Below are 19,838 nucleotides of genomic sequence, written 5' to 3' on the forward strand. Positions count from 1 at the left end.
ATTATTCACAATAGCCAAAAGATGGAAACAACCCAAATGTTGAATGGATAAACAAAATGTGGTATATACATAAATGGAATATTACTCATCCATAAAAAGGATTAAAGTTCTGAAACACTATACAACATGATCGAACCTAGAAAACATTATGCGGAGTGAAATGAGGTAGACACAAAATTACAAATATTGTATGATTCCACTTATATGAAATATCTAAAATATAGAGTCAGAAATTAGATTACAGATTATGGGGCCTTGGGTGAGGCAAGGGAGTGGTGAATCAATGCTTAATAGGTACAGAGTTTCTGTTTGGAGTGATGAAAAAGTTTTGCTATTCGATGGTGGTCAAGTTAACACAGCATTGTAAATGCAATTAATAGCACTAAATTATTCAGTTAAAATGGATATGAAATTCTGTGATATATATGTTACTACAGTAAATTTTTTCACAAACCTGCAATGCCTGTCCACTGTCAAATGAATCAAGACCAAACTAAATATGTGATCTGAGGTCAACAATGCCCTAATATACCTTTTCTGTACTATTTGCCACTTGGGTTCTAGGCAAATTATAATACTGTTCCCTAAATCCACTCTGTTCCTCCCTGACTCTTAGCTCTTGCTCCTGCTGTATCCTCTGCTTAAATGTCTTCCCTCACAATCCGTGCCTATCAAAATCCCACCTATTCCTCAAGACCCTGCTCAAATATTACTCTCTCAATGAAACTCCATTAATTCCTTGAGTCAGAAGCAGCCATTCCTGCCTATTCTCACACAGAACTTTGTACCCCCTCAGGCATCCACCTTAGTTTAAATGTTTTGCAAACACAGTAATACTGATGAATCTCAAGTGCATTTTGCTACGTGAAAAAAAAAACAGGAAAAAAGATTATATACTGAATGATTCCCATTTATGTGACGTTCTGAAAAAGGAAAAACTATAGGGACAGAAAATACATCTGTATTTTCTGATGTACAGTGGTTGCTAGGGGTTCATTGGGAGGGAGGGTTTGACTATAAAGATATAGCATGAGGGAGTTTTTGGAGTGGTAACAGAGCTGTACACTAAAGAGACTGAATTTTACTGTATTTAAACTATACCTTAACAAAACTAGTGAGGAAAAAACCCATACCAGCGATCCAACAATCTAGTCAGCCTGCCCTCCAGTTATTGCCATCCATTTATTTGTTCTTCAAATGTACTTTGATGTGCCAGACTAGGAGGTGGGGCTACAAGAAGAAAAAGACACAGTACCTCTACTCGAAGAACTCAGTCTCTTACAGAGAAGACATTGCTTACATGCAAATAAATGCAGCATAGTGTGAAAGACGCTAAGTATAGTACAGGTATGAATAAGATACAGTAGAGATGCAAAGGAAGCAGTGGTAACATGGAACTAGATTGCTGAGGGCCTAGAATGCTGAGGGCCTAGAATTCCAAGTTAAGAAATTTATGTTTTATTCAATATGCAGTAGGAAGTGATATGATCATAGCTGTATTTTAGAAAGTATATTTTGCAATATATGTATAACTTGGAGTGGGGGAGAGGCTAAAGGCAGGGAGACCAAGCAGAAGGCTATTTACAGTATTCTAAGAAAATTAATATCACTTCTCTGCTGGTAGGCATTTGAGATTAGACTGCACTTTCAACTAATCTAGAAACATGTAGGGAAAAAAAAGAGGTCTCATAAAATTTTTCTTGACACAATTTACCCCCACTAGACTGAGCTCTTTAAGGGTAAAGACATTATTACATTCTTTTTTTTTCTTGTCCAACTTTCTAGACAGCAGAAACTCTAAAATTATGTTTACTATTCTAATTAATGCATTAGAAAATGGAAGAATTTTCCTTTCAAATTACTGGAACTCCAAAATAGAAAATTACAATACCTATATTTTCAATCATGGTTATTGCTTACTATTTTGTATGTCAGACAGCCCAGAGGGTCAAGGTTAGTAAAAATGTTTTATTCCTAGATATGTATACAGACTGCAATGATAAGGCAGATTAGCACATTTTCCCCAGCAATAAAGTATTGTTTTATTGAAACTCTGGTTGTTTTTTCTTGTTCACTGATACCTAACACAACTTGCAATAACAAGTGTAAGATTCTGTTGAAAAGAAACAACACCGTGAAGTATGAATTTACCCTCCCATCTACTACTTCTAAGCAATTGATTATTGCTATGGCTTTAGAACTTGAAATCCTTATGCCTTATGCAGGACATGTTAAAAATATCAATGTTAGTTCTCTTCCTGGGAAGTATATGCTGAAAAGTGCTTATTTTGCCTTGAAACCAAGGAAATAGACGCCCTAAACTCAGAAGAGCCATGTGCCCTATACACCATGTAAATCCAAAACATCCTGTCATTGAATCTCTAAACACCTCAACCATCACCTAAGAAAAACTAAGACATTAAAGGAACTAGTGAGATCATTGAAGGTAAACTTGATGAGCTTCTTCAAACAAACAAGATTTGCAGGCTTTCATTTTCTACCTTCCTTTTTTTTCCATGAAAAGCAAACATTGCTGAGACACTTCATTGCCTCTGGTAAAGGGCCTTCTGTGTCTCTAAAGCTGACATGAAGACAAGTTCCTGAATATTAAGCGGTCATTGACTTCTGTGTCTGAAATAGTTTGTTATGAAGAACTTAAGTATACCAATGCTATCTGCACTCAAAGTTTCACAGAAACAACATAGAAAAAGTGTACCTAGTACTTATTAGCTTCCTAATTAAAAGTTAATCAGCCAAGGGAGAGGAAATTTTATGCATGCCAGAGTGTGCTGTGGTTCAATGTACCTGGGTATTTTTTCCTTTTGCTGTTCCATTTGAATTTTCCCTGTTAAAGTTCCTATAGTTTATACTGGGTGATTTGTGGTGACATCAAACCAAAGTAAATTTTGTAGCCATAAAATACCCTTTTGTTGAAGGCTTGCTTGTTCCTTGCATGTTTCCTGCTACCAACATAACCATAACACTTATCTAATTCTGATGTGACAGAACTTAATTACTGTGTGAATCATGAGTGGCAAGCCAGCCAATTTGAGTTGTCTCAAGTATGTACTAGCACCTGGTCACTTATTGCCAGATTCTTGTTTACTCCAAGTTATTGATCAATTTTGAGCCCTGGGCAATTGCAGCTAATCCTAATGCATATAGTTTGCAGCTGTGAATTTGTGACTTTGCCCCTTGGAATACAAAGGCTGCCTTTGCCCACACTCATGGAGATTTTATCTTCTAAAAGGCAAGTCTTAGCCTCAATAGATGATTGTGATTATGTACTAGAAGTATGCTTATTCTTAAATTTCTTTCTCAGAAGCCCCAGATTTACTAGGAATTATTAAATTAGGCTCCTATTTAAAAGGAATCCTATTCTGTAAATACGTTAAAAATTTATTGCACATGAGCTTTTCTAAGATCTTAACTCCTCAATTTGCTAAACTGATCCTCCCCATGTCTGCCATGCTTTCCCTTCTACAGTTCTGTCATTTGTCCTAGATAGTGGGAAGATCATACATACATACATACATACATATATACATATATATATATATATATAATGGTATACATATATATATATATATTATGGCACAGCTGCTTTTATTTTTAAAATTTATTTCTTCCCCTTATTCCCCCTATTGTCTGTTCTCTGTGTCCATTCACTATGTGTTCTTCTGTGTTGGCCTGTATTCTCATTAGGTGGCTCCGGGTACCTATCCTGGGACCTTCCAGAGTGGGAGAGAGGTGAATAATCTCTTGAGTCACCTCAGCTCCCCTGTTCTGCTAAGTCTTCTTATTTTCTCTCCTCTGTGTCTCTTTTTTATCCCTTTTTGTATTTCTTTTTTTTAATTTTTATTTATTTTTTTTAAATGTTACATTAAAAAAATATGAGGTCCCCATATACCCCCACCCCCCTCACCCCACTCTTCCCACATCAACAACCTCTTTGATCGTCGTGGCACATTCAATGCATTTAGTGAATACATTTTGGAGCACTGCTGCACCACATGGATAGTGGTTTATATTGTAGTTGACGCTCCCCCCCCAGTCCACCCAGTGGGCCATGGCAGGACACACAATGTCCAGAATCTGTCCCTGTAGTACCACCGAGGACCACTCCAAGTCTTGAAAATGCCCCCACATCATATCTCTTCTACCCTCTCCCTACCATCAGCAGCTACCATGGCCACTTTCTCCACATCAATGCTACAATTTCTTCCATTACTAATCACAATAGTTCCTTAGTAAAATATCAGAAAATTCACTCTAATCCATACTCTATTCCTCCATCCTGTGGACCCTGGGATGGTTATATCCACTCCACCTCTATATCAAGAGGGGTCTTAGATTCCTCATTGATGATGATGCAATTCTCCTGCTTACTACCAAGCACCAGCTGATGATGTAACTAGAAAAAGACCTTGAATAAAAGGGTCAACTCAGACCAGCAGAATATCTCAGCCTACATGTTATATCAGGTGTTAAAAACTGCTTTTTGATCTTGAATAAAAGGGGTAAATGGAAAGGACAAAAAAGTTTATATAGCTATGAGTCTCCAAAAAAGAGTTGGGAGGTCATTAGAGGGGTTGCACTTATGCATGTCTCAGAAGGGTCCCATGGGACAGCCAAAGTATATACAACCCCAAGTACTGGTTCTCCTGAGGGCTACAGAGACCTACAGGTTCTATGGTCATGGCAGATGGCTCTGGAGTTCAGTGCCATGTCAGTTGGCCCTACTTTGGAGTTTGTGTTCCTGAGTGTGATGGAGTTGGACTCAGATGTGACCTTTCTACACATGCCTCTTCTGTCACTTTTACTGGACCTGTGGTTGGCACTGGGGTTGGTGTATACTCAGGAGACCTGAATCTCTGGACTGTCCATGTGACAACCAAGCCCTGAGCCTCATCTGACTTGCAATTCCTACCCTCTGGTTTATTGGACTTACCCCGGCCAGTTCAACCACCACACCAGGGAGCCAAGAGTGCCTACAACTCCTCTGTGTCTCTTGTTGTGTCATCTTGCCATGCCAGCTCTCTGTATTGGCTGGCACTCCTGCGCCAGGCGGCTTTCCCGCACAGGGCGACATTCCTGTGCAGGGAGACATTCCCACGCAGGGCTGCACTCCTGTGCAGGGTCGCATTCCCAAGTGGGTCAGCACTCAGCATAGGCCAGCTCACCCCATGAGCCAACTTGCTTTCACCAGGAGGCCCTGGGCATTGAACCCTGGGTCTCCTATATGGCAGAGGGGAGCCCAATTATTTGAGCCACATCCATTTCCCTAGATATTTATTTTAGATATACTATCTGATTTGTTAGGATTGAGTCTAACAAAACAGAAAGTGGTTCAAAATGTATCTATATAGACAATTTCAAGATTTCATTATCCTTATTTTGTAGATGAGAAAGAAAAAATAGAGAATTCCTCAGTGACACATAGCCTGTCAACAGCAAAGTTAAAAATAAAAGATAGAAATGGGGGAGTTCTGTGGATATAGACTACTGAGTAGCATACTGGATCAGATGAACAGAATAGAAATAAACCTCAAATATGTAGTCACATTTGCAGGGCACAATCCACTAAAAACAGTTGCTCTCCCATCTTCTGCAGTTAATTCTTTTTATTCTTTTAATGACATATACTTAAATCCTCTTTTGGTCACAGATTTAATTATTTTTGGAATTGTCATCATGCTAGAAACCTGTAAAGGAAAGATAACAGATTGCATGAGACCAGATAAGTTTCCCGACTAAGTTGTCCTGATATGACAATGGAGGATAAAGACCACTCATCTACATAGGTCCCTCCAGCACCTCCAAACTTTCTGCCAAGGCCATTTCTGCCCCCATGCCTTGGGCCCTTTCCTGCTCTTATTCCTCTGCAGCAGTATTTGGTCCTCTCAATAACGTCCCTAAAATAGCTAATCTGATTCCCGGGTAACTATCAAGTGCACCCTGTGGCTGAGTTCTCCATAATGTCCTCCACCAATACAATTCTTCTCTGCACAAGTTTTTATTAGTGGACATAAAACACCCTTTCCACACACAGCGCATATTCAAGCACTGTACTCCATATACTCATGTCAGTGAACATGTACAACTGAAGAAATCGACATTTATAAATGATTATGAAGCACTTAACAAGATGTAATCCCATAATCTCTGTTATCTAGGATTTCTGAAGCTGCTCATCAGGATATTAGGGTACTCTGATAAGGGTGTTCTTCATATGCTAAAGTGTGGTTCTAGATGTGGTTGAGAAACAGCTATTCTTTCCACCTTACAATAAATAATATCTTCATTATGTTTCTGGTGATGTGAATTCTGAGTCTGCCACTTATATACTGTGTGACCTTCAACAAGATACTTCTGAGTCTTATTTCCTTATCTGAAAATAGATATTATAATAGGATATTATTACTTCATAGGACTGTTTTGAGAAATTATATAATGCATGTAAAGTGCCTGGCATATAGTAGGTTCTCAGTAAATGTACATTTCCTTCCTACTTCTTGTACAGAATAGAAGTAGTATAATGAACAGAGCATAGTTTTGTACTTAAATGTGAGGTCAGATTCCAATTCTACCATTTGTTAGTCTGAGCCTCAGCTTCTTCTTTCGTAAGATATATTATGGCATATAATACATATGTCATAGATGCAAAGTACCTGGCCCATAGTAGGCTCTCTGTGGTAGCTAATAGTGTTATGGATATGAAAAGACTGTTCACACTTTCAGATATAGCACATTGCACATCTACTATTTGTAAAGCCCTTCCCTGAAATCCAGTCCTTTATTTGAAAGCTTTGTTAAAATCACCTCTTTTCTAATGGTTGTGTATCAACTTGAACTGACTGAGATTTATTTGCATTTGCAGGCAATGTTTTATATATATATATATATTTTTTTAAAGATTTATTTATTTTTATTTATTTAATTCCCCTCCCCTCCCCCGGTTGTCTGTTTTCTGTGTCTTTTTGCTGCGTCTTGTTTCTCTGTCCGCGCTTCTGTTGTCGTCAGCGGCACGGGAAGTGTGGGCGGCGCCATTCCTCGGCAGGCTGCTCCCTCCTTCGCGCTGGGCGGCTCTCCTTATGGGTGTACTCCTTGCGCGTGGGGCTCCCCTACGCGGGGGACACCCCTGTGTGGCAGGGCACTCCTTGCACGCATCAGCACTGCGCATGGGCCAGCTCCACGCGGGTCAAGGAGGCCTGGGGCTTGAACCGCCGACCTCCCATGTAGTAGACGGACGCCCTAACCACCTGGCCAAAGTCCGTTTCCCATATTTTTTTAAAGATTTATTTATTTCCCCCTCCTCTGCCCTGCTGTCTTTGCAGTCTGTGCCTATTTCTCTTTTTGTCTTCTCATCTCTTCCTCCTCCTCTAGGATTCACTGGGATTCGATCCTGGAGACCTCTGATATGGAGAGAGGTTCCCTGTCAATTGTGCCACCTCAGTTCCTGGTCTCTGCTGTACTTCACCTTGACTCTACCCTTTCATCTCTCTTTTGTTGTGTCATCATCTTGCTGCATGACTCACTTGTGCAGGCACTGGCTCACCACGTGGGCACTGGCTCACCACGCAGGCATGCTTTCTCTCTTTCTTTTTCACCAGGATGCCCCAGGGATTGAACCTGGATCCTCTCACATGGTGGTAGGCAAAGGCCTTATCACTTGAGCCACATCCACTTCCTGCAATGTTATATTATTTGGAAGAATGCTGAAGCATAAAATTTTGGCTTTTGGTTTGGTTTGGTTTGTCTGTTCCCTCTCTCACCTTCACCATTTTCTTCTTGTTACCCATAAAGCAGCTGCCTAAAGTGGAAATTGCTGTCATACCTTCTCTACACATTCTCTAAATTTACAATTGTGAGCTGTGTTGGCATAGCATTGCTTAGATACCAGGGCACTTGTTCCAGATGATGTCTTGCTATTCATTTAATAGCAAGATGCCAGATGTGATGTCTCATTTCTTGCAGACATACTAAAGGCTCAGCAATATCATTCATTTCCAGGCCTCTGCAGAAGCTCAGTGTGATCAGAAACTTAATCTGCCACAATGGTACACTTCTGTTGTTCCTGCAGAATGCTGCTTTGTTTATCAGTGCATCATTAGATAGTGCACTTCTCAGGGCAACTTTCAGTTTTGTATGGCTGATATGAGTATTTGGCAGGCCTAGCCTTTTTGGTAGGATTTGAGGTATTCAAAAAGGCTCCTGGCCCAAATATATCTCCCTCACTGGTCACAGTTCCTGAAATGCATATAAGAAACATTTCACTTGCAATTTCCTTCTTTGGGATAAGGCAATGTTAAAATGCAAATGATACTTTGCAGCGGAGAGATATTGAGTAATTATCAGCCATTAATACTCAGAGTTAGACCTGTGTTAGAATCCTGGATCTGTCACTAGCTATATGACCTTAGAAAGATTGCTAATTTTCTTTGAGTCAGATACCTTTGCTGTAAAATGGAGATAACAATAGACATTTGTGAGGATTCAATGAGATAACACATGTAAAGCACATAGTAAATACTCAAAGAACAATAGCTGTTATTTGCTTTAAAGTGAGTGGGACCCTGAGGGAATAACGATGAAGAGTAGTAAATTTGGTTTAAGAGTCAAGAATAAGGTGAGGTTTGGTATAGGGGCACTGCTCATAGCAAAAGCCCTTGTAGGGTGGTGACACAGCTAGGGAGTAGCACAGAAACTCAGGGATGAGGAATCTGGAGGAAAGAGGAAGGATTGAAACAAAGTCAAACTACACTAGCATTAATTTTCCAACAATAAAAGTGTAGTCCTACCTAAGATGTGATACTTTGTGGGGCTGTTAGTCTGATACTGGGAGTGTTCAAGCCCAGGCTGCGTGCTGGCTACCTGTCAAGAGTAATTTATTCTATCCCAGTGCTTCTCGAACTTTCATGTGCAAATGAATCACCAGGAGAGCTTGTTAAAATGCAGTTTCTGGGAAACTGATTTGGCCCAGGGGTTAGGGCGTCCATCTACCACATGGGAGGTCCGCGGTTCAAGCCCTGGGCCTCCTTGACCCGTGTGGAGCTGGCCCATGCACAGTGCTGATGAGCGCAAGGAGTGCCCTGCCACTCAGGGGTGTCCCCCACGTAGGGCTGCCCCACGCGCAAGGAGTGCGCCCCGTAAGGAGAGACGCCCAGCGCGAAAGAAAGTACAGCTTGCCCAGGAATGGTGCCGCACACACGGAGAGCTGACACAACAAAAAGAGACACAGATTCCCGTGCTGCTGACGACAACAGGAACAGACAAAGAAACAAGACACAGCAAATAGACACAGAGAACAGACAACTGGGGTGGGGGGAGAGGGGAGAGAATTAAATAAATACATAAATCTTTTTTAAAAATGCAGGTTCTGATTCACTAGGTCTGGGGTAGGGCCTGAGATTCCACATTTTCAACAAGCTCCCCAGTGATGCCAAAGCTCCCATCACTTTGAGCAGCAAGGCTCTGGTGCAGTTTGAAAATAGCTAACAGCAAACAGAACTATATGTTTGCGAAAAACCAGATTACCCAGTCAAATCTCTATAGAGTGGAAGGACTTTGATGCAGTCACAATCTACAGTCTGGTTCTTAGCTTTGAAAGTTGATTGGTAGTATATTCAGAGACTAGGCTCCTGGGGACTGATTCACACTTAACCAAATTCATAAGAGACCAATATATAAACCAGAATGCCAGATGATTAATTTATAATGAGAAGTATAACCTCCAAGTGGACCAGATACTAGTGTTTGCTCATCAGTGCATTATGTCCCTATAGGCATATTTACATGGACAACTAAATGATAATAAGAAGGTTGTTTGGTGAAGATGGACTCAGAGCAAGGGGAGTTCATAGGATGATTTTAATGGCTTACTATTAAATAGTTCAAACTATGATAGTCTGATGCCTCCATCTCCACCTCCAGAATAGTGCTGGGGACATTAGCCTTCTCACCAGCCTCTCTACCTCTGGTCTTGCCCTCTGTTTTAGTTTCCTAGGCTGTTTAAAGCAGATACCATGAAATGAGTAGACTTAAACAATGGGAATTTATTAACTTACATTTGGAGGCTGTGAAAATGTCCAAATCAAGGCATCATCAAGGCGATGCCTTCTTCCTGAAGACCAGCTACAAGCAAGCCTTGGCTCCTCTGCCACATGGCAATGCATATGGTGGAATCTGTTAGTCTCTCCCTTCTCTTCCAGATTTCATTGATTTCAACTTCTTGCTTCCATGGCTTTTTCTCCCTCTTTCTCTGTATTCATTCCATTCATAAAGGACTCCAGTAAGAGGACTAAGACCCATCCTGAAAGAGGTGAGTCACACCTTACCATGCTTACATGGGTTTATACCCACAAGAATGGATTAGATTTAAGAACATGTTTTTCTGGGGTACATCAGCTTCAAGTCACCATACCCTCATGCAATCTTTCTTGGCAATGTACCAGAACAATCTATTTCAAATGCACAACTGAGCATATCACTCACTTGCTCCACTGACTTCTATATAAAGTTCATTATTTTAAGTTTGTTATAACAAAAGTTTAAAACATACAGAAAAAATGAAAAAATAGAATGGGCACCCAGATATTCACCATCTAGATTCAACGATTGTTACCAATTTGCTATATTTTCTTTACATGTGTTTGTGTGTACTGTCCATGCAAGTGTACTGAGTCCACACTTTCTTTTCTAAACTCTTTTCTAAACTCTTCATGTCCTGGTGCAGCCCACTTGATTATCTTCTCTTCCCCGGCTTCCCCTTTGCATACTATACCCCAACAATAACTAACTACTGATGTTTAGTTCTCCAAATGCTCCCTGGTGCTCTCTTGTCTCTCGAACATCTTTACTCTCTTCTTTGCTTGAGTAACTACTTGTTTTTAAAGACTCAGCACCACCTATGTTCCCATAGCACACTATGCATCCCTCAGTCATAACATTTATCCATACTGAGCTATTATTTTCTGTTTGCCTCTCTGAGTGTCCCACTAATACTGTGAACTCATTGAGAGCAGGGACCATTTCTTTTGTTTCTGTATACCCTGACTGACTTCTCCAGTGCCCAGTTTAATAGGTAATCAGAAAATCTGACTGCCTACCAAACAGTTCTAACTGGTTATATCCTAGGCACCTGAAAATCAACACATCTAAACGGAACTCATCTCCTTTCCTATACCTTCTACACATTTAAAGCTCTACACCTCCTCTTATATTCCCTAATAATACCATCTGGTCTTCCAAACTAAAAAGTTCAGAGCAGGGGTTCTTAACCTGGAGTCCAGATTTCAAGGGGTCTGTGAGCTTCAATTGAAAAAAATAACTTATTATCTTTATTTTCTCTGACCACTAACTGAAATCTAGCATTTCCTTCATTTGTAAATGTATCCAATAAATAAATTACAGTAGTATTCATTTCATCTGACTGGCAAAGAAGACATGGAACAAAAAAGGTTAAGAACCCCTGCTTCAGAGTACTTACTAACTCCTCCCTCTCTTTCATCCTCCAAACCAAGTTCTGTTGAATCTACCTCCAAATTATAATCCAATTTGTCCACTTCTTTCTAGTTCTGCAACCACTCTAGTCCAGGCCACTTTCATCTCTTCTGTGGAGCACTGCCAGTAACCTTCTATATGAACTCCCTGCTTCTACTCTTGTCCCTCCAATCTATTATCCACAGAAAAGCCATAATGATTTCAAAAACCCAGATATGATTATATCACTCCATACTTAAAACCAGATTATATTACTCCTTGCTTTTGGATAAAATCCAGACTCCCTAACTGCACCAAAAATGACTCTCAAGAACAAGTTTCTGTGAACCTCTCTAGCTTTACCTTTTACCACTTTCCCTCTTATACTCCAGGTTCTAGCCCTTTTGGAATATAGGCCTATAGGCTTGTAGTTTCCCAACATTTCTGCATCATGCCTCAATGCCTTGCCTTATATTGTTCTCTGCCTAGAAAGGATAACCTTGTCCATCTCAGCATAGATGTTAACTCCCCGGGGGAAGCTTGCCCTTACTTCCCACTCTGGGTTGTTTACCTCTTGGCTATTACCTTCTACTGCAGGGGTTCTTAACCTTTTTTGTTCCACGAACCCCTTTGCCAGTCAGGTGAAATGAATACTACTTATAGCATACATTCATAAGTGAAGGAAATGCTAGATTTCAGTTAGCTGTCTGTGAAAATAAAGATAATAAGTTATTTTTTTCAATTCAAGCACATGGACCCCCTGAAATCTTTCCAAGGACCCCTTAGGGGTCCATGGAACCAAAAAGGTTAAGAGCCCCTGCTCTATTGCCTTGCACATAATCCTATCATAGCACTTACACTATCTATGTATCAGAACTCTATTGCAATTATCAGTTTACTTGTCTGTCTCATCAAAACTACCTTATGAGCCTTTCAGTTCCCCCAGCCCTGCCCATAATCCTCACACAGCCCTGGGTCCTCTGAGCTACTGGGAGAGCTGGTGGCCGCAACTGACCCCTCCTTTCTTTCCCCTCTCTCATTCCATCCTCTTCTCCCCTCTCCTCTCCTTATCTTCCACACTCCTTGGTTGCTGCCCTTTTTGTGCCCCCCGTGCCCCTCCCCCATGGCCCACCTTGTGTGCAGGACCAGCACAGAACTTGGAAGGGGGTGGATTTCCAAAACAGCCAAGAAGCCCTTTTTATTAGATTTTAATCAATTATCCCAATTGATGGGTACCTGTTTCTCATGGCGGCCCTGACTCATGGACTCTTCACAGCAATCCCAATCACAAACTCCATGGGGCTGAATTGTCACATGGGGATGAACTGTGGCATCCTCCTAAGAGCCACAGAAAATGAAAAAAATCGCAGGCAACAGTGTCATTCAAGGAAATGGCTGTGGAGTTCACCCAGGAGGAGTGGCAGCACCTACACCCTGCTCAGAGGGTCCTGTACAGAGATGATGTGATGCTGGAGAACTACAGCTACCTTTCTCAGTGGGGTGCTGCTTTACAAAGCCACATCTGATTTTCACGTTGGAACAAGGAGAAAACTCATGGTTATTAGAGGAAGGATTTCTAAACAGGAGCCACACAGGCCTAGGTCCCAGGTTCTCTGGAACATACCAGTTCTTAGGAAGCAGGAAGAACTGAGCACCACAGACAGGCATCCCACCTGAAAGAACAGCCTTTCTGTCCAGAGACTCCTCAGCAGGGCTTCATAGCAAGTGTGGAAAAGCCCAGAATGGAATAAGTCATGAGTTGTTCTATCAGAACCAGTTCTTGATCCCACTGCCCTGAGTGAGCCAGATGATACCACCACATCCATAAGCTATCACAGACTGTGTGACAATGGTGGCTGTGGAACACCTTGCAGAAGCTTATCCTTCACAGTTCTCTACATTCTCTCAAGTGCAGCAGAAAATAACATATTTCAGATATTTCATCTAGAGTTTGTCAACAAAAGACCTGCTCTATAAGTATTACTAAAGAGAGTTCTGCAGGTTAAAAGGAAAAGATAAAAGAGAATTGCTTGGAGTAGTGTAAAAAAAAGAAAATCTCCAGTAAAGGTAACTAAAAGGTATATACAAAGATACTGTATATGCAATAATACTGTATATGCAGTAATACTGTATCCTCAATATACAATTCTACTCTTTAATTCTATGAAAGTCAGAACACAATTGAACAAGGAAAAGGCATATTTCCTGACAATGGACATGCAAAGTGTAAAGTGGTAAAATGGGACAAAAACAAAATAGAGGGGAAATGGAGGGATATGGGAACACAGAGAATGTGTATGCTATTGAATCTAAATTATCTTTTCAAATTAGTAGGTTATTAGATGTAGGTTTTGTGATATAATCCCCAAGGTAACCACAAGGAAAATATTTTAAAAATATGCAGAAACAGGAATGAGAAAAGGAATAGTCAGATACATCAAAAAAAGATCAACTATATAAATAGGAGTTTGCAATAAAGGAAAAGAGATAAAAAAAGATATAACATAAAAAGTAAAGGACAAAATAGCTAAAATATATACTAACTTTACAATAATAACACTGAATGTTAATTGATTAAACTCCCCAATCAAAGCACACATACAGGCAGAATGGATAAAAAAGTATGATCCAAATATATGTTGTTTACAAGAGACTCTCCTAAGACCCAAAGACACAAATAGGTTATGGTGAAAGGTTGGAAAATGATATTCCATGGAAATAATAACCAAAAAAGAGTTGGGGTACCTGTACTAATATTAGACAAAATAATAATGATAGCACATTATAGCAAATATAATTAACAGCAATGAATTATACACTTGAATGTGGTTAGAAGGGGAAACTTTAAGTCACATATGTAACTAGAATAATAATTAAAAGATAAAACATAGGACTGTACAACACAGTGAGCCCTATTAGACCATGGACTATAGATAATAGTACAAGTATAAGAATGTTCTTTCATGAATTATAACAAATGTACCACACTAACACAAGGTGCTAATAATAGGGTGGTATATGGGGAAAATATACATAATATAAACTATGGATGATAGATAATGGCACTATTTTAATAATCTTTCACCAATTACATCAAAGGTAACTACTGTTAATAAAATAGTACAATTTAAAAAGTGCTATCATCAGTTCCAACAAATGTTCCACATCAGTGCAAGATGTTGTTGGTAGGGTTTTGAATAGGAATCCTCTATTTTTTGCTGGATTGTTCTATAAACCCATAAGATCTATAATAAAAATTTTTTTAGAAATAAAAAACCTAATTTATGAGCTTTCTGAGAGCAAAATTGATGTTTTAAATTGATTTTGTACCCCTGTGCTTGCCCCACATTTGGTACATAGTAGATGTACAATAAATATTGCTTTTTAATTTTATTTTAAAATTTCCAAAATTTCCAAACATTTTATACCCACCAAGCAACAATTCCTCCTCCCTCCCTCATCCCCTGGTAACTGCTAATCTACTTTCTGTCTCTAAAAATTATTTCTAGATATTTCATATAAGTGAAACTATACAGTATATGTCTTTATGTGCCTTGCTTATTTCACTCAGAATAATGTTTTCAAAACTCAGTGACGGTGCAACATGTCTTTAATATATGCTTTAAGAAAAGAATGAATGAATAAACAATCAAATGTCACTCTGAACTTCATTCTGGTAGATACCTTAAAAAACATCTCCTTTCTTTTGAACACATTATACACAAGTACAATATACGTGGTTGTCACGCAGGTAATTTTGAGTGTTCTTCACCAACAAATTCAAACTATTTCTTGAATTGTACCATTTCTTAAAGATGGCTGAACTTACCCACATATTTTCCCCCAGGTAATTTTGATCTCAGAGATTAACATAATAAGTAGTTGGGGGCACCATGCTATTGGCCCCATATATCCCCTTGACCTCTAAGGTCCCTTTCAAAACCCTAGGGCTCAGGTTTCACAAAACTGCCCATTTATTTGGATTCCAGGTGCTGCTTGGTACATAGTGTTAATTTTCCTCTAGATTTCTCCTACATGAGAGTATCAAGTACAGAACTGTCCCATGCTTAATCTTTGGAATAACACTATTGCTTAAGCAAATGTTGGGCCAGGGACTGATAGGAGTGACTGGTGAGGAATTTAACAAACATTAGGCTGGATAAAGTAGATTATAGTTCCTTGAGTTGAAAAAGTGTCTGAGTGAACATTCTGAATATCATTTCCTCTGATTATTACCCTATATTAGCAACTTTAAGATTATTTAAAAATTATTGGACCCTTGAATCTGTTTCTTCATCATCATTATTATCATAGTTAGCATATAATTTTTAAACTCTGCTAAACACTGTTCTAAGTGTTATACATTTATGAACTCATTTAATCGTCTGAAAACTCTATGAGGCAGGTAAGTCTTTTTAGGAAACTAAAGGCACAGAAAAAGTAAGTTCCCTAAAGTAAAAAACTATTCATAGCTGCCAGACACCAGGTAAATTCATCTAATTTAGTCCAGTGCACATTTATTGATTACCTAGAATGCAAGAGTTGCCAGAGTAGACACAAATTGTACACTTCAAGTAAAGACAAGTCATAATGAAATAATGCCCTTGAGTATGCATTACTCAGGTGGGACAGGATCCTTAGAGTTAGTAGGAAATGGGAAAAAAAGGTCAGGAATGGTGTGGGCAAATCCATTTGGGTAAACTTAGTTTGTGGAAGTTGAAGGAAAGAGGCTTACTTTGAGGTGTGTGAAAAAGGTAATTCTTTTTTGAGGACAAGATTATTTTTATAAGAGGAATCTGATGCAGTATATTTAGCCTGGGGTAAGTGTAAGAAAGCAATACGCATGTATGGCGCTTGTTTGGAGCAGGAAAAGAAAAAGGTGCAATTTGAGGCAAGCAAGAAAGGTTAACAACTCGCTTTTACCGCAACGCCCCCCCTCCCGTCTCTCCTTGGAGAATCAGTAAACAGCCTGCCCCCTCCACTACCCACCTACCCAAATTCTCTGGACTGCAACTCAGAACCTTCTGATTTTCATTTTCAGAAGTATCTTGAACCTGAAAGTCCATTTTAGATAAATGTTAGGAGAGAAAATATATTCTTGTGATTCAAAACATAATAGAATCCTACCAGACAGCACTTATGTTCGCGGTTTCTATAGTTCCTCGCCTGTCCATTTTTTAATAAAACGACGCAACACACCTGGCTACAGAGCTACAGATCCCACTCAAATCCTTTCCATCCTGTTACCCTTTTAAGAGGCGGATCCCGCAGTGTCCTTTCCTCCCTCCCAGCCACCTCTACCCCCAGTCGGCTGGGCGGAGCTTCAAGCTAAAGCCCTAGAGCCCGACGCGATCGCTGCCTTAGCTGTAGAGAAAAGGACTGGAGCTGCGGCTATCTGCATCTGCGGCAACATCTGACGCTACGTGCTTCTGGGCTCCGACCTAGGTCGCGGTGCGCGCCAGCTTCTCTACTTCCTCCCCACCTGGCGCACACCTGGTTGAGGCCGTGTCCTGCCGAGTGCAAGGAGGACGCCTACAAGGGGCCCTTGGGAACGGCGGAGCGCGCGCCATGGGGCCGCCGCCCGGGACCGGGGTCTCCTGCAGCCGTGGCTGCGGCTCTTCGCGATTGCTGGCGTGGTGCTTCTTGCTGGCTCTATGTCCGTATGCTCCGGGCTCCCGGGGGGCCGAGGCAGTGTGGACCGCGTACCTCAACGTGTCCTGGCGGGTTCCGCACACCGGAGTGAATCGCACCGTGTGGGAGCTAAGTGAGGAGGGCGTGTATGGCCAAGACTCGCCGCTTGAGCCAGTGGCTGGAGTCCTGGTACCGCCCGACGGGCCTGGGGCGCTCAACGCCTGTAACCCGCACACGAATTTCACGGTGCCCACGGTCCCAGGAGACTTGGGAAGCACCGTGCAAGTCTCTTGGTTGGCTCTCATCCAGCGCGGCGGGGGCTGCACTTTCGCAGACAAGATCCATCTGGCTTATGAGAGAGGGGCGTCTGGGGCCGTCATCTTTAACTTCCCCGGGACCCGCAATGAGGTCATCCCCATGTCTCACCCGGGTGAGTGCATCTGCTAAATTGCACCCCTCCACACCCCACCAGTGGCCAGTTTCCTTTATGTTCGTCACTGTCTTCCTCCATCCCCCAACCCCTTGCTCGAAAAGAAAACGGTGCCCTTTCTGTCCCCCACCAAGTGGAGCAGAATCCTCCCGTCCCCGAGATTCATAACGCGTGGGGGTTGGGAGGAAAAATCCTTCAGAATTAGCTGTTCTAGTGGAAAGGGTAGGACAAACGGGGTGCGGGGGCTGACAGATCAGGAAGAGAACGTTTAGGCTCTTTGCGTCCCCTTTCCCTGCCCTTTCACATGGATGCCTGGCCTCTAATTAAGTGGTGATGGGCATTGACTTTGAAATAACTGGAGAAAAGACTGCCTGGAAATCCCTTCCTCTTTCCTGTTCCACGGCCTCAAGCCGGCAGCACTTTTTCCCTTTTTCTCCCTGTTTTTCTTTCCATATTTCCTAGATATTAGGAACAAGATTATGTTACTGTGCCCTGTTAACCTCGTTGCAGCTTTGGTGGAAACTTTGCTTTACCTCTTGGGCTTGCCTCTGTCCAGAGGTCTCGGGTTCCAAGTGTTTGTTGGTATCAGTGCTTTCGTTTTCCCCTGAAAAATCTGATTTAAGTTATTGAGTTGTAAAACAGGTGATTAAAATTATTGAAAAATAAAAGGTTGATGCCTGAGGATAGCAAAGTCCTAGACTTGGGAAAAAGTAGTCCAGGTAGTTCTTAAATTTGTGGAGGTAGTGTGGGTTACTATCCCCCTCCCATTCCTTTCCAGAAACCTCCATCATTGTGAGATTAGGTATACAAGCGTGCGTGCTTGTGCGCGCGCACGCGCTTGCACACACGCACGCGCTTGCACACGCACGCGCTTGCACACACACACACACTGATCCTAGGCCTCAGGTTTTTTTGAGATAAAGGAAGAGACATGTGCAATAACAGTATATTGCAGTGGTTATTAATAGCTGGGCTTCAGGTCAGACTTTGGTTCAAATTCCAGCACAATGCTTACTAGTCCTGTGAACTTGGGCAATTTATTTTAAGATGTTAATTCTTTAAGTTTGGGTTCCCTCAGGCAAATGGGAATCAGTAATAAGACAAAATCACCATATAGGTTGGCTGTGGGGATGAAATTAAATTAGGCCCAGTAAATACTTTAGCATAGAGCCCAAGACATTATCTTCTCTCAGTAAAGTTTACCTGGAGGATTAGCCTCTTAGGAGTCATTGGAGAGATGCATCTCTTCATTTAACTGCTAGAAGTTTTGTTTTGCTTAAAACGGTATGACTGGCCCTGCATAGAGAACACTTGTATTGAGTGGCTAGGTAGAGTAATAGAAAGAGCATTGAACTGGAAGTAGGAAGATTTTAGTTCTTCTAGCCCCTTCTTTACTTTTACCGGCTTTGTGATCTTGTACAAGTTACTTGTAGGTCAAATGGTAGTGTAGCAGTGGGGAGTGGAGGCCAAGAGTGTGTAGAGATGAAAGTGAAGTAAATGAACTCTATGATCCCTTCCAGCTCTAAAATTCTATGATTAATAGATTTTATATTGATTAAAGGAACCCTGTATCATTCTTGATTGGTAATTCACTGATTAAAATAAAATTAATTTTTAAAGGCTAATAAAAATAAAGAATAAGGACATGGTAATTGTTAAAGTTTAAAAATTCCAGTTGATTACCTAATTGCAAGGGTTTTATTTCCTTCAAATGAGATTCATTCGCATAAATGATTTGAAATTGTAGAATATTCTTTAATTAGAGTCCCTACTTGGGCTGTTTTCATTCTAGTTCTGTTAAGAACGTAGACTTATATTTAATTTATAGTTTTACGGGACAATGATATTAATTTTTTGAGCTCCCACTGTGTGCCAGGAACTCTACATACATTGCACTTACACTTTCACAGACAATATGGTATGCTCCAAAAAGTGTAGGCATTGTCATCAAGATTGGGAATCAAATTCTAGATTTACCAAATCATAGCTTTGTGTCCTTGGTCAGATTATCTAACTTTGCTGAGTCTCTGTTTCTACATCTGTAAGATTGCGATAGTAATTACATTGTTGTGATTATGACAGATAATGTATATAAACTACCTAGTACATAATAAACACTCAGTGAATGTTAACTAATTATGATAGATTAATCCTAAAATGATGCAGAATTTTCATGTAAAATATATGACTATGCAAGTGTCAATTTGAAGGCATAAATACACTGGGAATCTAATCATGGCTGTCTTGTTTCAGGACACTATGTATGAATAAAGCCCTAAATATCTTATCACTTAAT

The 19,838-nt window shown here is 40.6% G+C and overlaps 1 protein-coding gene across 6 annotated transcripts in view; it reads left to right on the forward strand.

Annotated features, from left to right (window-relative positions):
- The window catches only part of RNF128 (ring finger protein 128), a 204,945-nt gene that overhangs the window by 36,842 nt on the left and 148,265 nt on the right, over nucleotides 1-19,838 (forward strand). For 4 of the 6 annotated variants that reach the window (XM_058292247.1, XM_058292248.1, XM_058292249.1 and 1 more), the window contains exon 1: nucleotides 16,787-17,542. The exons of the other annotated variants lie outside the window; for them this stretch is intronic. In XM_058292247.1, coding sequence (XP_058148230.1) covers nucleotides 17,050-17,542 — 493 coding nt within the window. In that variant the 5' untranslated portion in view covers nucleotides 16,787-17,049. Of the gene's footprint in view, nucleotides 1-16,786; nucleotides 17,543-19,838 lie in introns of those variants that run through there. 6 annotated transcript variants of the gene reach the window in all.

Source organism: Dasypus novemcinctus, chromosome X (assembly GCF_030445035.2).
Source record: "Dasypus novemcinctus isolate mDasNov1 chromosome X, mDasNov1.1.hap2, whole genome shotgun sequence".
NCBI classification, from domain to species: domain Eukaryota; kingdom Metazoa; phylum Chordata; class Mammalia; order Cingulata; family Dasypodidae; genus Dasypus; species Dasypus novemcinctus.